The sequence below is a fragment of the Chrysemys picta genome, chromosome 7 (genome assembly GCF_011386835.1).
Source record: "Chrysemys picta bellii isolate R12L10 chromosome 7, ASM1138683v2, whole genome shotgun sequence".
NCBI lineage: Eukaryota > Metazoa > Chordata > Testudines > Emydidae > Chrysemys > Chrysemys picta.
In genome coordinates, this window is record NC_088797.1 from 50837810 (window position 1) to 50856097 (window position 18288).

General features: G+C 52.9%; 1 protein-coding gene across 1 annotated transcript; it reads right to left on the bottom strand.

The window, feature by feature from the left end:
- Positions 1-13022: 13022 nt before the first annotated feature.
- LOC135972668 (uncharacterized) lies at positions 13023-14658 on the bottom strand. The gene is made up of 2 exons (XM_065551410.1): positions 14118-14658; positions 13023-13525 (listed from the first exon to the last, which is right to left on the bottom strand). The coding sequence occupies exons 1-2, from the start codon at positions 14656-14658 to the stop codon at positions 13023-13025; spliced, it is 1044 nt and encodes a 347-aa protein (XP_065407482.1).
- Positions 14659-18288: the final 3630 nt, after the last annotated feature.

The window sequence follows — 18288 nt, forward strand, 5'->3', positions numbered from 1 at the left end:
CAGGGACAGAGGCCTGGCACTGCCAACTCCTGCAAGGAGTGCTTCTGGCTCAACATCCACTGCCCCTTCCCACCCGGAGCTCCCACGGCACCAGAACACATCCCAGCATGCAATGCCTGTGTCTCCCAGCAGGGCCCAGTTCTACCAGGGGCTGATCTCCCCTAGACCTTGAGAGAGCAGAGTGCATGCAGCGCCTCCTCCCACACACACACTCGCCCTCGGAAGCACTCAGCACCTTACAAGGCCAGGAGTTCGGTTACCCACACCCAATTGGTATGGGGCGCCCCAGTGGTGGCTGAGCCTGATCCAGGCTGAGGACACTTTGCCTCTGCTTTTAGGAATGATTGTGGGGAAGTCCTACAGCCTATGCTATGCAGGAGATCAGACTAGACGCTTGCAACGGTCCCTTCTGGCCTTGCATTCTATGCACCAGCAGCCTCAGTTCAATCCCCAATGCTGATAACCCACCTGGAGGTGGTGTTACAAGTGGTGGCCTGCATGACTTTGAGATGTATCTCTCTCTTCCCAGGGCACCTCTGAAAATCAGGTGTCTTTTTCATTGTTTGCCACAGCACTAACTTCGATTTTAGGCACTTCCAGTTGAACACATTGGCGTCCTTGTTCCTCTGTGGAATCGGCCCCATGACGGCTGTCATAGAATATCAGGGTTGGAAGGCACCTCAGGAGGTCATCTAGTCCAACCCCCCTGCTCAAAGAAGGACCAATCCCCAACTAAATCATCCCAGCCAGGGCTTTGTCAAGCCTGACCTTAAAAACATCTAAGGAAGGAGATTCCACCACCTCCCTAGGTAACCCATTCCAGTGCTTCATCCTAGTGAAAAAATTTTTCCTAATATCAAATCTAAACCTCCCCCACTGCAACTTGAGACCATTACTTCCTTGTTCTGTCCTCTGCTACCACTGAGAACAGTCTAGATCCATCCTCTTTGGAACCTCCTTTCAGATTGTTGAAAGTAGCTATCAAATCCCCCCTGCAGACTAAATAATCCCAATTCCCTCAGCCTCTCCTCATAAGTCATGTGCTCTAGCCCCCTAATCATTTTTGTTGCCCTCCGCTGCACTCTTTCCAATTTTTCCACATCCTTCTTGTAGTGTGGGGCCCAAAACTGGACCCCGTACTCCAGATGAGGCCTCACCAATGTTGAATAGAGGGGAATGATCACGTTCCTCGATCTGCTGGCAATGCTCCTACTTATACAGCCCAAAATGCTGTTAGCCTTCTTGGCAACAAGGGCACACTGTTGACTCATATCCAGCTTCTTGTCCACTGTAACCCCTAGGTCCTTTTCTGCAGAACTGCTGCCTAGCCACTCGGTCCCTAGTCTGTAGCAGTGCATGGGATTCTTCCTTCCTAACTGCAGGACTCTGCACTTGTCTTTGTTGAACCTCATCAGATTTCTTTTGGCCCAATCCTCTAATTTGTCTAGGTCCCTCTGTATCCTATCCCTACCTTCCAGCGTATCTACCACTCCTCCCAGTTTAGTGTCATCTGCAAACTTGCTGAGGGTGCAATCCACCCCATGCTCCAGATCATTAATGAAGATATTGAACAAAACTGGCCCCAGGACCGACCCCTGGGGCACTCTGCTTGATACCGGCTCCAACTAGACATGGAGCCACTGATCACTACCCGTTGAGCCAGATGATCTAGTCAGCTTTCTATCCACTTTATAGTCCATTCATCCATCCCATATTTCTTTAACTTGCTGGCAAGAATACTGTGGGAGACCATGTCAAAAGCTTTGCTAAAGTCAAGGAATAACACATCCACTGCTTTCCGCTCATCCATAGAGCCAGTTAGCTCATCATAGAAGGCAATTAGGTTAGTCAAGCATGACTTGCCCTTGGTGAATCCATGCTGACTGTTCCTGATCACTTTCCTCTCCTCTAAGTGCTTCAAAATTGATTCCTTGAGGACCTGCTCCATGATTTTTCCTGGGACTGAGGTGAGGCTGACTGGCCTGTAGTTCCCCCGATCCACCTTCTTCCCTGTCCCAGAAGGGCACTTAGCTTTATTAGTCGGTGCTCACGAAACTGAGTTGGAGGGTGATTAGGTGCTTCAGGCGGTGGCCTGATACTCGCGAGCAGCGTCCAAGCCCTACCTCCTCTGCTAACTTCCTAGGTTATCAGAGGCCAGTTGCTGCATCTCTCTGGGGCTCTGTTCCTCGTCTGCAAAATGGGAAGGGTCATAATTATTCATTTCTACCACCTCGCCTTGTCTATTTAGACTGGAACCTCCGTGGAGCAGGGCCTGTCTCGTGCTATGTGTTTGTACAGCACCTGGCACAGCAGGCCCCCGAGTTTGGGTCAGGCCTCTCGGCACTACTGTTACCAAACCCAGAGTAATAATAAAGGGCTTGGAGATCCTTGATTGGAAATTGCTGGACAGGCAGAGTGTTCTGCTGTAGGTGGTGATGACAAGTTCTTTCTCAGCTGGCGCTGCACCGGCTGACCAAGCAAGGTGTGATGAGTGCATGGCTTTCCCAGTGCTGCTTCTCATGCTGGGATTTCACAGATGCCAGCAACGCACAGAGCTCTGGCTGTTGTCAGCAGCTCCATTTCCAGCCCAAGCACAACCTTCACAGGTGTCTTCCTGGATGGGATGAATATTTTGGGGTTTACCCAGCGCAGGTCCTTCCAAAATTCCACAACAGCTGACAGAGCTGGTTTCAGAGCACAGATCTCCTCAGCTCCTTCCTGAAGCTCTCCGGTGCACCAACAAGACACTGCACCAGTCGGTATCCTGTTGGCTGGGTCACCAGAATCTTCTGGAAGATGAGATCTGGGAGGGCAGCTGGCAGGATCAGCCCCAGCAGCTGATTGGTCAGTCCCAGACCCACCTGCCATGACTCACCCAACTTCAAAGAGCCCCCACAACCCTTCCCCCAGCGCCCCCTCTGCTAAAGCTGGTGCAGGCAAAATTCCTCGGTCATCTGTTCCAGGCGCTACAGTGACCTTGTGGCTTTACTGTGGCAGAAGAATCCTGGACTCGCAAAGGGAAGGCCAACAGAGAGATTCCAGACCCCAGCACGCTCCATGTGCACTGAGTCTCCAGAGCCCAGTTCACAGGAGCAGCACTTGAAGAACTGCCAAATGTTCCCTGACTGATACTTCCCAGGCTTTGCTGGGAGAGCGCTGACTGGCAACGCCAGGCGCATGTGTCCCCGTGTGCAGACCAGCTTCGGGGGTCTCTCCACACAACGACTGTACTGACTGCTTTACCTACACTGGGCTAAGTAAAACAATACAACCCCTAGTAGGGAGGCAGATATAGCAGTTGTGATAAGGCACCTTCTCAGTCTCACCAGCATCAGCTGTTTTTAGCCTTGGTGAGATGGGCTTGGGGTAAAATCGTCCCTCTTGGCTGCACAGGGGCAGTCCGCAACTTCTCTCAGCCAGTCTTTTGCTTGTTTTGCTTGTTTTTCTCCCTTATGTGAGGGAATACAGCCTCCCTTCCTGGAGAGGCTCGCTCTCTTGCTGCTACTTGCCTACTGGCAGCTTGACTCCTTCTCTCTCTTCCTCCCTCTTCTCCCACCAGGGGAGGGTTTAAAAAGGTCTCAGGCAGCCCTTAGTTGGATCAACTGATCCTAATTGACCTCAGGTAACTCCCTCTCAGCTGATCCTAATTGATCTCTGGTAACTCCTTTTCAGCTGAACCTGATTGACCTGATTGGGAGGAGGGCCTTTTACCCTTCTGGGACTGTTTTCTACTCTCCCCCCCCCCCCCCCCCCCGCTTACAGTCGTGTGTCCTGAGTTTATCACACAGTATAACGGTGCTTAGACCAGTATATTATTCCCATGCAGGAAGGATAATAATCAATACCTAAGGCTCCTTTATCCTGGTATAACTGAGTCCTTATGGGAGTTATCCCAGTACAGTATAACTATATTGGTTACAAAAAAAACCACCCCCCAGCTCACATTGTTCTACTGCTACACAATCAGTGTGTGGAGCAGGTGGCTGACACTGACAGACTTTATACTTACTGTACTAAACTAATGCCCCGAGAGTAGAACCTGAGACTGGGACATGGGCCACTGAGTCTCCCGGGAGATCTGAGAATTACCGTGTCGAAACGGTGACACTGCTTGCCTTCCCCAGAGCTACAGAAGCTCAAAAGCGTGTCCCTTCCATCAACAGACATTGGTCCAATAAACAAGATCACCTCCCGCACTGCGTTTTTCTCGGATCCTGTGACTCACCCTGCTGCAAACATCAAAACTGACTTGTGGGCTTGGGTGTCTGAATTTATGGGCTCCCAGTTCCTGAGCAGCTGCCCTCTGTAGCGCAGGTCCTTTAAGAAGTCTCAAAATGGGCCCTTCAAAAAATCATGTGTCACTTTTGAGAAGCTGGGCCTTGTGACCAATGACACATGCCTCTGTCCTTAATTCCCAATGAGGGGAGGGGAGCTCCACAACCTGACCCCAGCCAATCGGGACTCGAATACAAGCATCAGGTCCGGATTGGACACCAGCTGGACCCCCTCGGGCTCAGGCCAGCTGGGCTCTCCTCCTCCAGCCAGTGTGGTTGGCATGGCGGCAGTTGCATGCCCCACTCCTGACGGGCCCTACTTCCTCGCTGCACTGTGTGCGCTGCAGAGTGAGCATGCCAAGGAGTCACAGCTCCTCTCACTGCACTGCAGACAGTAACAGCCAATGGAAGTGGGACATGCAGCACTGGTGCACCAATGCCCCTGGGCAAGGGAGGAGAAGACCTGACCCCCCACTCCCCAGGGCAACAAGTGGGGCTGACTCCGGGTGGGGGGAGGGAGAGTCGGAGTCAGGTCAGAAAACTCACCCTCTGGGGCTCAGAAAACAATGGCTCAGGGGGGCCATCAAGGTTTCAAGCCATTGCACTGCTAGGTAGGCACACCCGGGGTAGGGGGGAGATGGTAACCAAGGGGTTTGGAGGAGCTGGGGTGTGACCGGGGAGCGGTTGATCTCCCTGGATTTGGCGTGAATCCCCAGACAACGGGGCATAAGGTCAGTGATTGTCAGATGACCAGGGCGGATGTTGGGATGCTGACAGAGGAGTTGGAGATGGGAATTGTTATCTGGGCCATGTACCTGTGTTGTTCCCTGTCTGTCCCTTTGGTCAAGAAGGCTTTGCCTAGCTTAGCTTGTGCCAAGTGTAATTCTGGGGGCTTTGCTTTTTAAATCCCTTTATCTCTCCTCTTATTGTGAAACTCTCTCATTACATTGGAATTCCACCCTGCCAATTGCTGAGGGAGCCACCCAGTGACCCATTGCCTACAAGGGGAGAGGGCTGCAGGAACCAGCACTCCCTGCTGGGACGGTTCTCAGGGTACCCAGGACTGGGAGTCATCTTGTTATCCCCCGCCCCGCCTCCAACATGAGGGAGTCTTGCCTGTGCTTAAGTGGGTGTCAGTTTCCTAACACCGCCAGCCTTTTAGCCACTTCAGCACTCTTTTCTGGGGTAGGCCAGCCTGTACATTACCTGGCAGGTTAACAACAGGTGCACCCCCAGTCCCCTGGAGCATTCAGACTCTTCTGCACTGAACACTCACAGAAACGCCAGGTCTGCTGGCCCTGAAGGCACAGAACATACCAGCTTGTCTGAGTCAACTCGGGATCAGCACCTTGCTTAACATCACAGCACTGAGATACATGTATAGTAGGGTGACCAAACAGCAAATGTGAAAAATCGGGATGGGGGTGGGGGGTAATAGGAGCCTAAATAAGAAAAAGACCCAAAAATCGGGATTGTCCCTATAAAATCAGGACATCTGGTCACCCTAATGTATAGTGAAAGCAAGAATAAGTTTATTATCCAAGATTCAAGTGATAGCCAATGAGGATATTGGAAACAAAATGTTACATATGACACAAATTATAACTCACTTTCTAGAGACTAAACTTAACAGGCTAATCTCCCTTCAAAAGAAGTTTATCTGGTGCCCAAAATCCTATGCAGCATATTTAACCAAGGTTGGCTGAGATGGCATTTTCATGAATGTAAACATGCCATCTGTTTACTGCCAAGGTGTAGGATAAGAGGGTGTCTCTCTTGCCTTCTGCTTATATTCCCAAAGTTCATTGTCTATCCTCAGAGGCAGGATAACCACCTGTGGCTTGTTTGTCCTGTGTGCTCCTTTCCTGTTGACTTCACTTCTCTTCACTAACCGCATGTAAATGGGCATCCATTGTGTTAACTTACAATGCTTAATTTACATCTGACAGAGAGACAGGTCAATACGCATCTCATATCTGACAGCAAACCTCTTCTTTCATCTCTGCTTGTGACTCAGACTTTGACACAGGCTCTAAGAACAGCTTTTCGGCATATATACATCGCTCCTGACATAGCATCTGTACATACATTTCACAACGCTATTAATGACCAGAATGACCTCAGTTGTCATTTAAGACCTCACGTGACATCCTTTGGAGACCCAGAATGTACACAGAGTCAGGACATTCCTGTAACCCCCTTTCAAGTTGGCATTAAGGTGTCCTTAGGTCACACCAACTTTAATCTGGGCCAAAGAGGCCTGGGGAAAGTTAGAGCTGCTGCGAGAGGCAAGGGAAGGTAACACACAAGGAGAGTAGCCATGAGACCAAAGGAGTGTAAGTTTTTTGGGGCAGGGACTGTCTTTGTTCTGTGTTTGTACAGTGACTCGTGCAAGGGGGTCCTGGTCAATGACAAGGTCTCCTAGGTGCTACCGAGTAGGAGTGTGTGGCAGTGCGACAGCAGGAACTGACCCTGGGCGCTGACCCACAGCTCCGCCTGAGTAGCAGTGGGCTCCAATCCCTGGCTCCAGCCACACAGTTCCTGTCCCCAGTCCTGGCCCTAGCTGTGGCCATGCAACAGTGGGCCACTGCCTCAACACCCATCACTGGTCCTGAGTGACTCCCACAACCCTATATCCATCCCGCCTTCCCCCGGACCCTGCTGCCTCCCATGGCCCTCTATTCATCCCTGCATTGCCCTGGGCCCCCGCTGCCTCTCCCAGCCCCACATCCATCCCACCATCACCTCTGGCCCCTGCTGCCTCCCCCTTGGCCCCCCTGCATCCAGGGCTTAATGGGTCCTTGCTGAGAAAAGTGATATTAACAAACATGCAAGTATCACTTTTCCCAGCAGACTTACTAGCTATCTGTGAAAAGTGATACTTGTATGTTTGTTAATATCACTTATCACTTTTCATAGCCTCCCAGATAGCTACTAAATGTGCTGTGATATTAACAAATATATAAATATCACTTTTCCCTGGATGGGCGGGGGGGGGGGAGAGAAGGGGGAGGCAGCATTATTTTTGTTATTGCGTCTGCCAAAAATTCCTACAAATATACATTAATTGTTTTTTCTAAAGTTAATTATTTTAGGAAAAAAGTGTCAATGCGGCCATCAGTGAGAGTTGGTGGCCACATTTTGAGACCACCAAAAAAATTGTTGCGCGAACCCTTGCCCTAGAGTGTACGAGTAGCAGAGAATTTTGTGCGGATAACAGACCTACCTGTCATGGGAGGAGAGCCATGTGGGGCCCAGGTGGGGCTGGATCCACTACCTCTTAAAGGGACCTGTCACCCTGTGACAGGGTGCAACCCCCACCCTCTGCCCCCCAAAACCATTTCCTTGCATGACTGTGACACACAGCTGGATTGCTCAGGGAATGGCTGCCCTCCAGAGGGCATCAGGTGGGAAATGAGTCAAACAGCCCTACCAGCTGCTCTGTGCAGTGGGGTTGGTCAGTCTGGAGCAGGGCTGGGATAGTGTGCGGGTGTTAGGAGTGGTGGTGGCTGTGACTTGCAGAAGATCAGACCCAATGCTCTACTGGGCCCTTCTGGCCTTGGACTGTGGGACTCTAGGGCTTATCCTGGGTTGGACGACACAATGGGAGAGAAACACTTTGACGTTTGGCTTCACCCGGGCTCCGGCCAACCTCGAAGCGAGAACCTTCCAGATTTCAGCGGAGCTGAGCCGACATACCTCAGCTGAGGCTCCTAGCTGGTAATTGTCCTAGGAGGTTTCTGGATGGGCAAGGCTCGGGTTTCCAAGAAGTGGAACACCCTTGGGCAGCTTTGAAATTTGCAGCCTAAAGGCCGACTTCAGTGTCTTCCCCTCAGGCAGTGCACTGGGCGTGGATACACCAAGTATGGGAATCCCTTTCATAGGGCTCCCAGTGCCTCTGAGCGTACTGCCCACAGGCTGCCTTTCTCCTGCTAACAGGCAACCAGGGAGAGGCAAATTCTGGGCAGGAAGACACTCATGCTGACCTGCGATTGGTGGGGAAAGCCCTGGACTCTGATCTCGGCACCTGCAGCTCACAGCCCCACCCCTCCCACCCAGCCACCTAATCTCCACTCTGCCAGTTCCCACCCACCCAGCTCGCCCTGGGAAGCTGGCTGAATATGGGAGGAGATAAGCACAGAGTGGCACCAACCTGCAACCCCCAGGCAACGTGACTATTCTGTGAGGTGGCCCTGTGATCTACTGGGGCTGCTTCTTTGGGCTGCAAAGAGGAGCCCAGGGCAGAGCAAAGGGAGTACAATTGCCAGACCAGACAAGGTCCCTTGGCAATGACCTTTCCCCGGCCCTGCTTGGTGCAGGGCAGAGGCTGCTCAGTGACTGGTGATGGGAGAAGAGAAGACATGGGGGAAGGGCAGGCTGTGGGCAGCAGGGCCAGCACTGCGCCCCTGGCCGCTCAGAGGGAGGAAGGCGGGTTTGGAAATCGACCTGTCCATGCCCCAGCCACGGGCCCCTTTCCCCTTTGTTCCCAGCCTTCTCTCCACAGGGCTCCCTGGGCCAGCACTGGGCCTCACCCCTGGAGGGCGCTGGTCCTTGGGGGACGCTGCCGCCACTGTAGGGTGACCAGACAGCAAGTGTGAAAAAAGGGGGGTAATAGGCACCTATATAAGAAAAAGTCTCAAATTTTGGAACTGTCCCTATAAAATCGGGACATCTGGTCACCCTACACCACTGACTGCTCCTCCTAGTCTGTGTGGCCATGGGAGCTCCACTATGTTTGTCTGGAGGCCGCTCCAGGGAACCGACATGAGGGATGGGGCCAGGCAGAGGGCTCCTAAGCAGGCTGGACTAGGTGGGACATCCCGCCCGCTGGATCCCCCAGGTGGGGAGAGGCCGGTGTCATGATGGGGTTTGGTCCCCCACATGGCAAACGCCATCAGCCAATGGTACATGTGGGTATCCAAAGCAAGACTACCTGTGGCTGTGACTGCGTCTGGCTGTGAACTTATCTAGTTCTTTTTTGAACCCCATTATAGCTTTGGCCTTCACAACATCCCCTGGCAACGAGTTCCACAGTCTGACTGTGCATTGTGTGAAGAAATACTTCCTTTTATTTGTTTGTTTTAAACCTGCTGCCTATTAATTTCATTGGGTGACCCCTGCTTCGTGTGTTATGTGAAAGGGTAAACAACACTTCCTTATTTACTTTCTCCACACTATTCTCAATTTCATATCCCTCCTTAGTCATCTCTTTTCTAAGATGAACAGTCCCAGACTTCTTACGTCTACACTACGAAATTAGTTCGAATTTATAGAAGCCGGTTTTATTGAAATCGGTTGTATACAGCCGATTGTGTGTGTCCACACAATAAAATGCTCTAGGTGCTCTAGTCGGCGGACCGCGTCCACAGTACAAGGCTAGCGTCAACTTCCAGAGCATTGCACTATGGGTAGCTATCCCACAGCTATCCCACAGTTCCCGCAGTCTCCGCCGCCCCTTTGAATTCTGGGTTGAGATCCCAATGCCCGGATGATGCAAAACAGTGTCGCGGGCAGTTCTGGGTACATGTCGTCAGGCCCCTCTCTCCCCCATCACAGCAACGGCAGACAATAGATTCGCGCCTCTTTACCTGGGTTACCTGTGCAGACAACATGGAGCCCGCTCAGCTCAGCTCACCGTCACCATATGTCCTCTGGGTGCCGGCAGACGTGGGACTGCATTGCTACACAGCAGCAGCTGCTAACTGCCTTTTGGCGGTAGACGGTGCAGTAGACTGGTAGCCTTCATCGGCGATCTGGGTGCTGGCAGCCGTGGGGCTTGCCTTTTGGCAGTAAATGGTGTATTACGACTATTAGCCGTCCTATTACAAGTCGGGTCATCGCACGTTAGCAGAGTCTTCCCCGAGCAGCCGATTGTGCAATAGGCCTGAAGACCATCGTCATACGCCGCCCCGTATTTGCTGCCAAGCACCCAGAAAGATGCCGAGGGCTATCAGTCACGCTGCACCGTCGTCTTAAGATGTAAAAAATAGATTTGCTCTGTATTCATTTGCTTCCCCCTCCCTCCGTCAAATCAACGGCCTGCTAAGCCCAGGGTTTTCAGTTTAATCTTTGGGGAGGACCATTCTGTGTGACAGTTGTTTGTGTTTCTCCCTGATGCACAGCCACCGTTCTTGATTTTAATTCCCTGTGCCTGTACGCCATGTCGTCACTCAGCCCGCCCTCCCTCCTTCCCCTAGTCCGTCAGATACTACGTTTGCGCCACAGCTCAGAGAGCTGAGAAGCGGTTCGCGCCTTTTCTTTGAATTCTGGGTTGAGATTCCAATGCCCGGATGATGCAAAAAAGTGTCGCGGGCGGTTCTGGGTACATGTCGTCAGGCCCCTCCCCCCTCGTCACAGCAACGCAGACAATAGATTCGCGCCTTTTTACCTGGGTTACCTGTGCAGACAACATACCACGGCAAGCATGGAGCCCGCTCAGCTCAGCTGAGCTCACCGTCACCATATGTCCTCTGGGTGCTGGCAGACGTGGGACTGCATTGCTACACAGCAGCAGCTGCTAACTGCCTTTTGGCGGTAGACGGTGTAGCATGAGTGATAGCCATGGGGCTGGCAGCCGTAGGGCTGCATTGCACCAGCCCCTTGCCAGGCGATGGTATATTATGACTGGTACCCGTCGTCATCGTATTGGTGTGGCTGTCAATCATGGCCACCTGGGCAGACATGCTACTGTTTCGATGATGATGGCTACCAGTCGTAATATACTATTTTCTGCCAATTGCCCAGTATTGTCTGCTAAGCACCCAGAAGAGGCCGAGGGCGATGCTGGGTGCTGGCGGACGTGGGGCTGGCAGACGTGGGGCTGCATTGCTACACAGCAGCAGCCCCTTGCCTTTTGGCAGATGATGGTATTTTATGATTGGTATCCGTCATCGTCATACTGGTATGGGTATGGCTGTCACTCATGCTGCACCGTCGGCTGCCACCTTAAGATGTAAAAAATAGATTTGTTCTGTATTCATATGCTTCCCCTTCCTCCGTGAAATCAATGGCCTGCTAAGCCCAGGGTTTTCATTTTAATCTTTGGGGGGACCATTCTGTGTGACAGTTGTTTGTGTTTCTCCCTGTTCCTGTACCTATACGCCATGTCGTCACCCCGCCCTCCCTCCTTCTCCTGGTCCATCAGATACTACTTTCGCGCCTTTTTTCTGACCAGGCGCCATAGCTAGCACTGGGATCATGGAGCCCGCTCAGATCACCGTGGCAATTATGAGCACTATGAACACCACGCGCATTGTCCTGGAGTATATGCAGAGCCAGGACATGCCAAGGCGAAACCCGGACCAGCCGAGGAGGCGATTGCAGCGCGGCGACGAGAGTGATGAGGAAATTGACATGGACATAGACCTCTCACAAGGCACAGGCCCCAGCAATGTGGAAATCATGGTGTCACTGGGGCAGGTTGATGCCGTGGAACGCCGATTCTGGGCCCGGGAAACAAGCACAGACTGGTGGGACCGCATCGTGCTGCAGGTATGGGACGATTCCCAGTGGCTGCGAAACTTTCGCATGCGTAAGGGCACTTTCATGGAACTTTGTGACTTGCTGTCCCCTGCCCTGAAACGCCAGGATACCAAGATGAGAGCAGCCCTCACAGTTGAGAAGCGAGTGGCGATAGCCCTGTGGAAGCTTGCAACGCCAGACAGCTACCGGTCAGTCGGGAATCAATTTGGAGTGGGCAAATCTACGGTGGGGGCTGCTGTGATCCAATTTGCCAGGGCAATGAAAGACCTGGTGATAGCAAGGGTAGTGTCTCTGGGCAACGTGCAGTCAATAGTGGATGGTTTTGCTGAAATGGGATTCCCAAACTGTGGCGGGGCCATAGACGGAACCCATATCCCTATCTTGTCACCGGAGCACCAAGCCACCGACTACGTAAACCACAAGGGGTACTTTTTAATGCTGCTGCAAGCCCTGGTGGATCACAAGGGACGTTTAACCAACATCAACGTGGGATGGCCGGGAAAGGTACATGATGCTCGCGTCTTCAGGAACTCTGCTCTGTTTCGAAAGCTGGAGGAAGGGACTTTCTTCCCGGACCAGAAAGTGACCATTGGGGATGTTGAAATGCCTATCGTGATCCTTGGGGACCCAGCCTACCCCTTAATGCCATGGCTCATGAAGCCGTACACAGGCAGCCTGGACAGGAGTCAGGACCTGTTCAACTACAGGCTGAGCAAGTGCCGAATGGTGGTGGAATGTGCATTTGGACGTTTAAAAGAGCGCTGGCGCAGCTTACTGACTCGCTCAGACCTCAGCGAAAAGAATATCCCCCTTGTTATTGCTACTTGCTGTGCGCTCCACAATATCTGTGAGAGTAAGGGGGAGACCTTTATGGCGGGGTGGGAGGTTGAGGCAACTCGCCTGGCCGCTGATTACGCGCAGCCAGACACCAGGGCGGTTAGAGGAGCACAGCAGGGCGCGGTGCGCATCAGAGAAGCTTTGAAAACGAGTTTTGTGACTGGCCAGGCTACTGTGTGAAACTTCTGTTTGTTTCTCCTTGATGAACCCTCCAAACCCCCCCCCCCCGACCCGGTTCACTCTACTTCCCTGTAAACCAACCACCCCACCCCACCCTCCCCTCCCGCTTGCAGAGGCAATAAAGTCATTTTTTTTTAACATTCATGCATTCTTTATTAGTTCCTTACAGAGGTAGGGGGATAATTGCCAAGGTAGCCTGGGATGGGTGGGGGAGGAGGGATGGAAAAGGACACACTGCATTTTAAAACTTTAACTCTTATTGAAGGCCAGCCTTCTGATGCTTGGGCGATCATCTGGGGTGGAGTGACTGGGTGGACGGAGGCCCCCCCACCGTGTTCTTGGGCGTCTGGGTGAGGAGGCTATGGAACTTGGGGAGGAGGGCTGTTGGTTACACAGGGGCTGTAGCGGCGGTCTCTGCTCCTGCTGCCTTTCCTGCAACTCAACCATACGCTCGAGCATATCAGTTTGATGCTCCAGCAGACGGAGCATTGCCTCTTGCCGTCTGTCTGCAAGCTGACGCCACCTATCGTCTTCAGCCCGCCACTTGCTCTTTTCATCCCGCCATTCAGCCCGCCACCTCTCCTCTCGTTCATATTGGGCTTTTCTCATCTCCGTCATTGACTGCCTCCACGCATTCTGCTGTGCTCTATCAGCCTGGGCGGACATCTGCAGCTCCGTGAACATCTCGTCCCTCGTCCTACGTTTTCTCTTTCTAATGTTCACGAGCCTCTGCGAAGGAGAAACATTTGCAGCTGGCGGAGGAGAAGGGAGAGGTGGTTAAAAAAGACACATTTTAGGGAACAATGGGTAAACTCTTTCATTACAAGGTCGCATATTTCGGCTTGCAGGCAGCCATCGTAGGCCACAGTGTTTTGGGTTTTTTAACCTTCTTAACATGCGGGAAAGGTTGCAAACAGCAGCGCATTTCCCATATCAAGGATGAATTGGGTTGTCCATTTAAAATGGGGTTTCAATGTAAAAGGAGGGGGCTGCGGTTTCCCGGTTAACATGCGGCACAAACACAAGTAAACCCCCCCCCCACACACACACACACACACGATTCTCTGGGATGATCACTTCACCCCTCCCCCCACCGCGTGGTTAACAGCGGGGAACATTTCTGGTCAGAAGAGCAGGAACAGGCGCCTCTGAATGTCCCCTTAATAAAATCACCCCATTTCAACCAGGAGAGCTTTCTGGAGATGTCCCTGGAGGATTTCCGCTCCATCCCCATACAGACTTTTCCAGTAGATGTACTGGCCGCGATTGCCAGGGCAAAGTAATCATTAAACACGCTTGCTTTTTTTTTGTAATGTTTACAAATAGTTACAAAGGTACACTCACCAGAGGTCTCCTGTGTGCCCTGAGGGTCTTGGGTGAGTTCGGGGGTTACTGGTTCCAGGTCCAGGGTCACAAACATATCCTGGCTGTTGGGGAAACCGGTTTCTCCGCTTCCTTGCTGCTGTGAGCTACCTACAGTACCTCCATCCTCATCTTCCTCGTTCCCCGAACCGTCTTCCCTGTGTGTTTCTCCAGTGAGAGAGTCATAGCACACGGTTGGGGTAGTGGTGGCTGCACCCCCTAGGATCGCATGCAGCTCCGCGTAGTAGCGGCAAGTTTGCGGCTCTGCCCCGGACCTTCCGTTTGCTTCTCTGGCTTTGTGGTAAGCTTGCCGTAGCTCCTTAATTTTCACGCGGCACTGCTGTGTGTCCCTGTTATGGCCTCGGTCCTTCATGGCCTTGGAGATCTTTTCTAATACTTTTCCATTTCTTTTACTGCTACGGAGTTCAGCTATCACTGCTTCATCTCCCCATATGGCGAGCAGATCTCGTACCTCCCGTTCGGTCCATGCTGGAGCTCTTTTGCGATCCTGGGAGGACTCCATCACGGTTACCTGTGCTGATGAGCTCTGCGGGGTCACCTGTGCTCTCCACGCTGGGCAAACAGGAAATGAAATTCAAACCTTCGCGGGTCTTTTCCTGTCTACCTGGTCAGTGCATCTGAGTTGAGAGTGCTGTCCAGAGCGGTCACAATGAAGCACTGTGGGATAGCTCCCGGAGGCCAATAACGTCGAATTCCGTCCACACTACCCCAATTCCGACCCGCAAAGACCGGTTTTATCGCTAATCCCCTCGTCAGAGGTGGTGTAAAGAAACCGGTTTAAAGGACCCTTTAAGTCGAAAGAAAGGGCTTCGTTGTGTGGACGTGTCCAGGCTTAATTCGGTTTAACGCTGCTAAAGTCGACCTAAACCCGTAGTGTAGACCAGGCATCTCTCTTTATACAGAAGTTGTTCCATATTCCTAATCATTTTTGTTGCCTTTCTCTGTACCTTTTCCAATTCTAATATATCTTTTTGGAGATGGGGCAACCAGAACTGTGTGCAGTATTCAAGGTACGGGCATTTGAGGATTTGTAAATTCTTGTCTGACTTAGCTGGACATGCCCTGGGGGTTGGAGGTTGCAGAGCCCCGGGGGGCGCCTGGCCAAGCCTGAATGGCACTGTAATCCTGTGTACTAGGTCACACTGCCCAGAGCAGGGAGCTGGGCCCAGCCTGTAGGACAAGAGCTGCCGCTGGAGGGAGAGATTTTCATTCTATAGGGTTTTTTCCCCATATTTTTGAGAGAAAAAAACACAGGCCTCTAATTATTGCCCCATTTTTCAGATGGGAAACTGAGACACATAAAAATTCAGCAAAAAGAACAGGAGTACTTGTGGCACCTTAGAGACTAACAAATTTATTAGAGCATAAGCTTTCGTGGACTACAGCCCACTTCTTCGGATGCATAAAAATTCAGGTCTGGGTCAAGATGGGATTGGAACACCACTCTTGTGAATGCACTAGGTTAAGATCTGAACTGCAAGACCAGCCTCCCTCTGATGTTTAAAAACGCATCCTCCTGCTCCACCAACACAGACTCTCACCATGCGCTCTAGAGGAGAATCACTGTTTGCTCTCAGCAGTATAGGGCTTATGACACCAAGCTGAGCTGTTCTGAGTCCATCCTGCAGAAGGCAGCAACACCCCAACGCACACCAGCAAGAAAGTCCCAGCAGCACCTGGCTCCCTTCCCCTCCCTCCCATTCAGCAGCTGGGTATTATTAAATCCTCAAAACCCAGCAAAAGCTCTAAACAGAACAGGGTTGAGTAGTCATTTGCAGAGGGTAGGATGGGAATTGCGGGGGGGAGGGGAGCTTGGCTGACCAGAGTTAAATGACATGGGCAATTACTGGCCCGCTCTATCTGCTGAGAAAAAAACTCCATGAGGTCACTGGCAAAATATAGCTCCCAAAAATAATATTTTTGTAACTATTTCGGTGGCCATGGTAACGCTGTGCAGTTGGGGGTTTACCTCGGTGACATCAGGCATTGGCTTGGGTTCCTGGCTAGAGCAGGGGAAGGGGAAAGTGCATTTCAGCGAAGGACTCAAGCTTCTTTCTGTTCTGCAAAGGAATTGCATTTCCCGAAGCTGCCTGCAAACAGTTCCATTGGTTCGCTGTCGCATGGCGCGCTCCCCATGAGTGAGGGGCAAAGGCAGGCCTGTTCCATCTGTCGGGGAAGGCAAGGCACAGCATTGGAAATGCACTTGTGTCTGGCCAAACAAAGCAGGGCCCCGCGCCTGTCTCCCCATGAGATCTCGCTCCAGAACTCAGAATTAATGAAGGTGTCAGACTCCAGCCTCTCCGGGGCACGGATTGTGCAGACAGGAAGTTTTGATCCCAGTTTTGTTACTTAGAGAAGAACCTAAACTCTGTGTGAAGTTGCTCTCATTTTCCTGAGCCGGGGGCAGGGGTATTGTAGGGGAGCTCCCAGCTAATTCAGTCCCAGCCTCTCCCAGCAAGGGGTGCAGTGGGGAGCGAGGCAGGAGCACTGGATGTGGGGGAAGCGCCCGGCTACACCAACTGCAGCCTCTCCCAGCAGGGGGCGCTGTGGGGAGGGGGCAGGAGTGCTGGTTGTGTGGGGAGCTCCCAGCAAAGCCTGGGATACGTGGCAGGGCCATAGAGGGGAGCTGCATAAGGGGAATGGAGGAGAGGGAAATCGCTGAGACCTGCTTCTCTGTCCCTCACTAGCTGCCCGAGGGACTCTGGAGGCGGGAAGCCAGGCGGCGCAGGGGAGGAGAAGGTAGGTGGAAGGAGGCTGGAACCAAGAAACAGGGAGGCCTGCCTGTACTGTCAGCACTGCTCCGCGGGCCATTCTCCCTGAGGGCACTCTGAGCGCTGGGCCCCACTTCAGCCACACCCTGAAACAAGCAACCCTATGGAGCATCACCCCGCTGAGCCAGGCCCAAAGGGGGAGGGGAGCCATACCCTGCCATCCATGCGCAGAGTCAGCTGCACACTCCCGGGCACCAGGGGAATGGAGACCACAAGGGGCACTGGACAGAGGTGCACCTCTGGGGCCACCTGCCCCAACACCCATCATTAGGGACCTTGAGATGCTCTGCGAGGAGCGTTCCCAACCAGTCCCATGATCGATGCTCTGGCCAGGCCAGGGTGGGACCCAGGCTGCAGTTCAGTTCAGTCCTGGGAGCTAGCATTTACCTCGGCCTGGATCCCGGGGGGCGGGGGGACGGACACGCCCAGTTGGAGAACACTGGCTTGTCTCTCAGGGCCCCTGTCGTGTATTCACCTGCCATCCCCACTCCTGCCATGGCTTCGGAGTCTGCCCGGAGCATGCAGCCAGCCCAGCACATTAGGACTGTCAGCAGCATTCTGCATTTGTGCAGTGCTTAGCGCAGTGGCTCCTACACCTACCGTAATCCACCTAATAAACAGTCATAGCAACAGGGCGCAGCCTGGCCTATTGGCACCCAGCTGCACAGACTAGCCCTGCACACCGTGGCTGGCATGGACTCGGGCTCACCGCCTGGTACTGAAGCCACGGCCACCACAGAGGAGAGGAGCAGGATTTCATTCTGATTTGGGAAACAGATCGGAGTCACCCCGCAGGGACCTCCCAGCCACGCATCCTGGGCTGGCTGTGAGATCCCAGTGCAATGGGCACAACTGACTGGGACAGAAGATGGATGTGTCCCCAGGGGCCGGGAGGACAGGGTCGGGGGCTATGCCTGGCACTCATCCCCTCCCTCCCGACTGCTGATTTCCCCCCATGGCATGTGGCTGTTACCCCATCAACCCACAACAACACTGTCAGGGCAGCCAAGCCTAGAGGTCAAAGCGGGATCCAGCCTGAGGCTGGGACTAGTGCAGGAGCTTGTAGAGATGGCCTGGTCCAGGGCTGGTCCCAAGGATCAGAGTCTGAGTCAGGTTGCAGGTTAGGAGGCAAAGTCCAAATCAAGGAAGGGCCAAGCTCAGGCATGGGGATGGTCACAGCAGCTATAGGAGATCTGGATACTTCCTGGAACGCCCCTTGGGTTTATATAGGGCAGGGAGCCAATTAGGAGCCAGGAGGCTGCTGTCTCTCAGATCCCATGAGGCGGGACTTCCTGGGTCTGTGTTCATAGAGGGCAGTGGACGGCCAGCAGGGTGGCAGCATGGGGATACCAGCAGCCTAG

Excerpts from the sequence above, each read along its gene's own strand:
- LOC135972668 (XM_065551410.1), bottom strand. The coding sequence starts at position 14,658 with ATGGAGTCCTCCCAGGATCGCAAAAGAGCTCCAGCATGGACCGAACGG. Across the intron at positions 13,526-14,117 it reads GGGCACACAGGAGACCTCTG|CTGCAAATGTTTCTCCTTCG; the intron begins GTGAGTGTACCT and ends CTCCTCCGCCAG.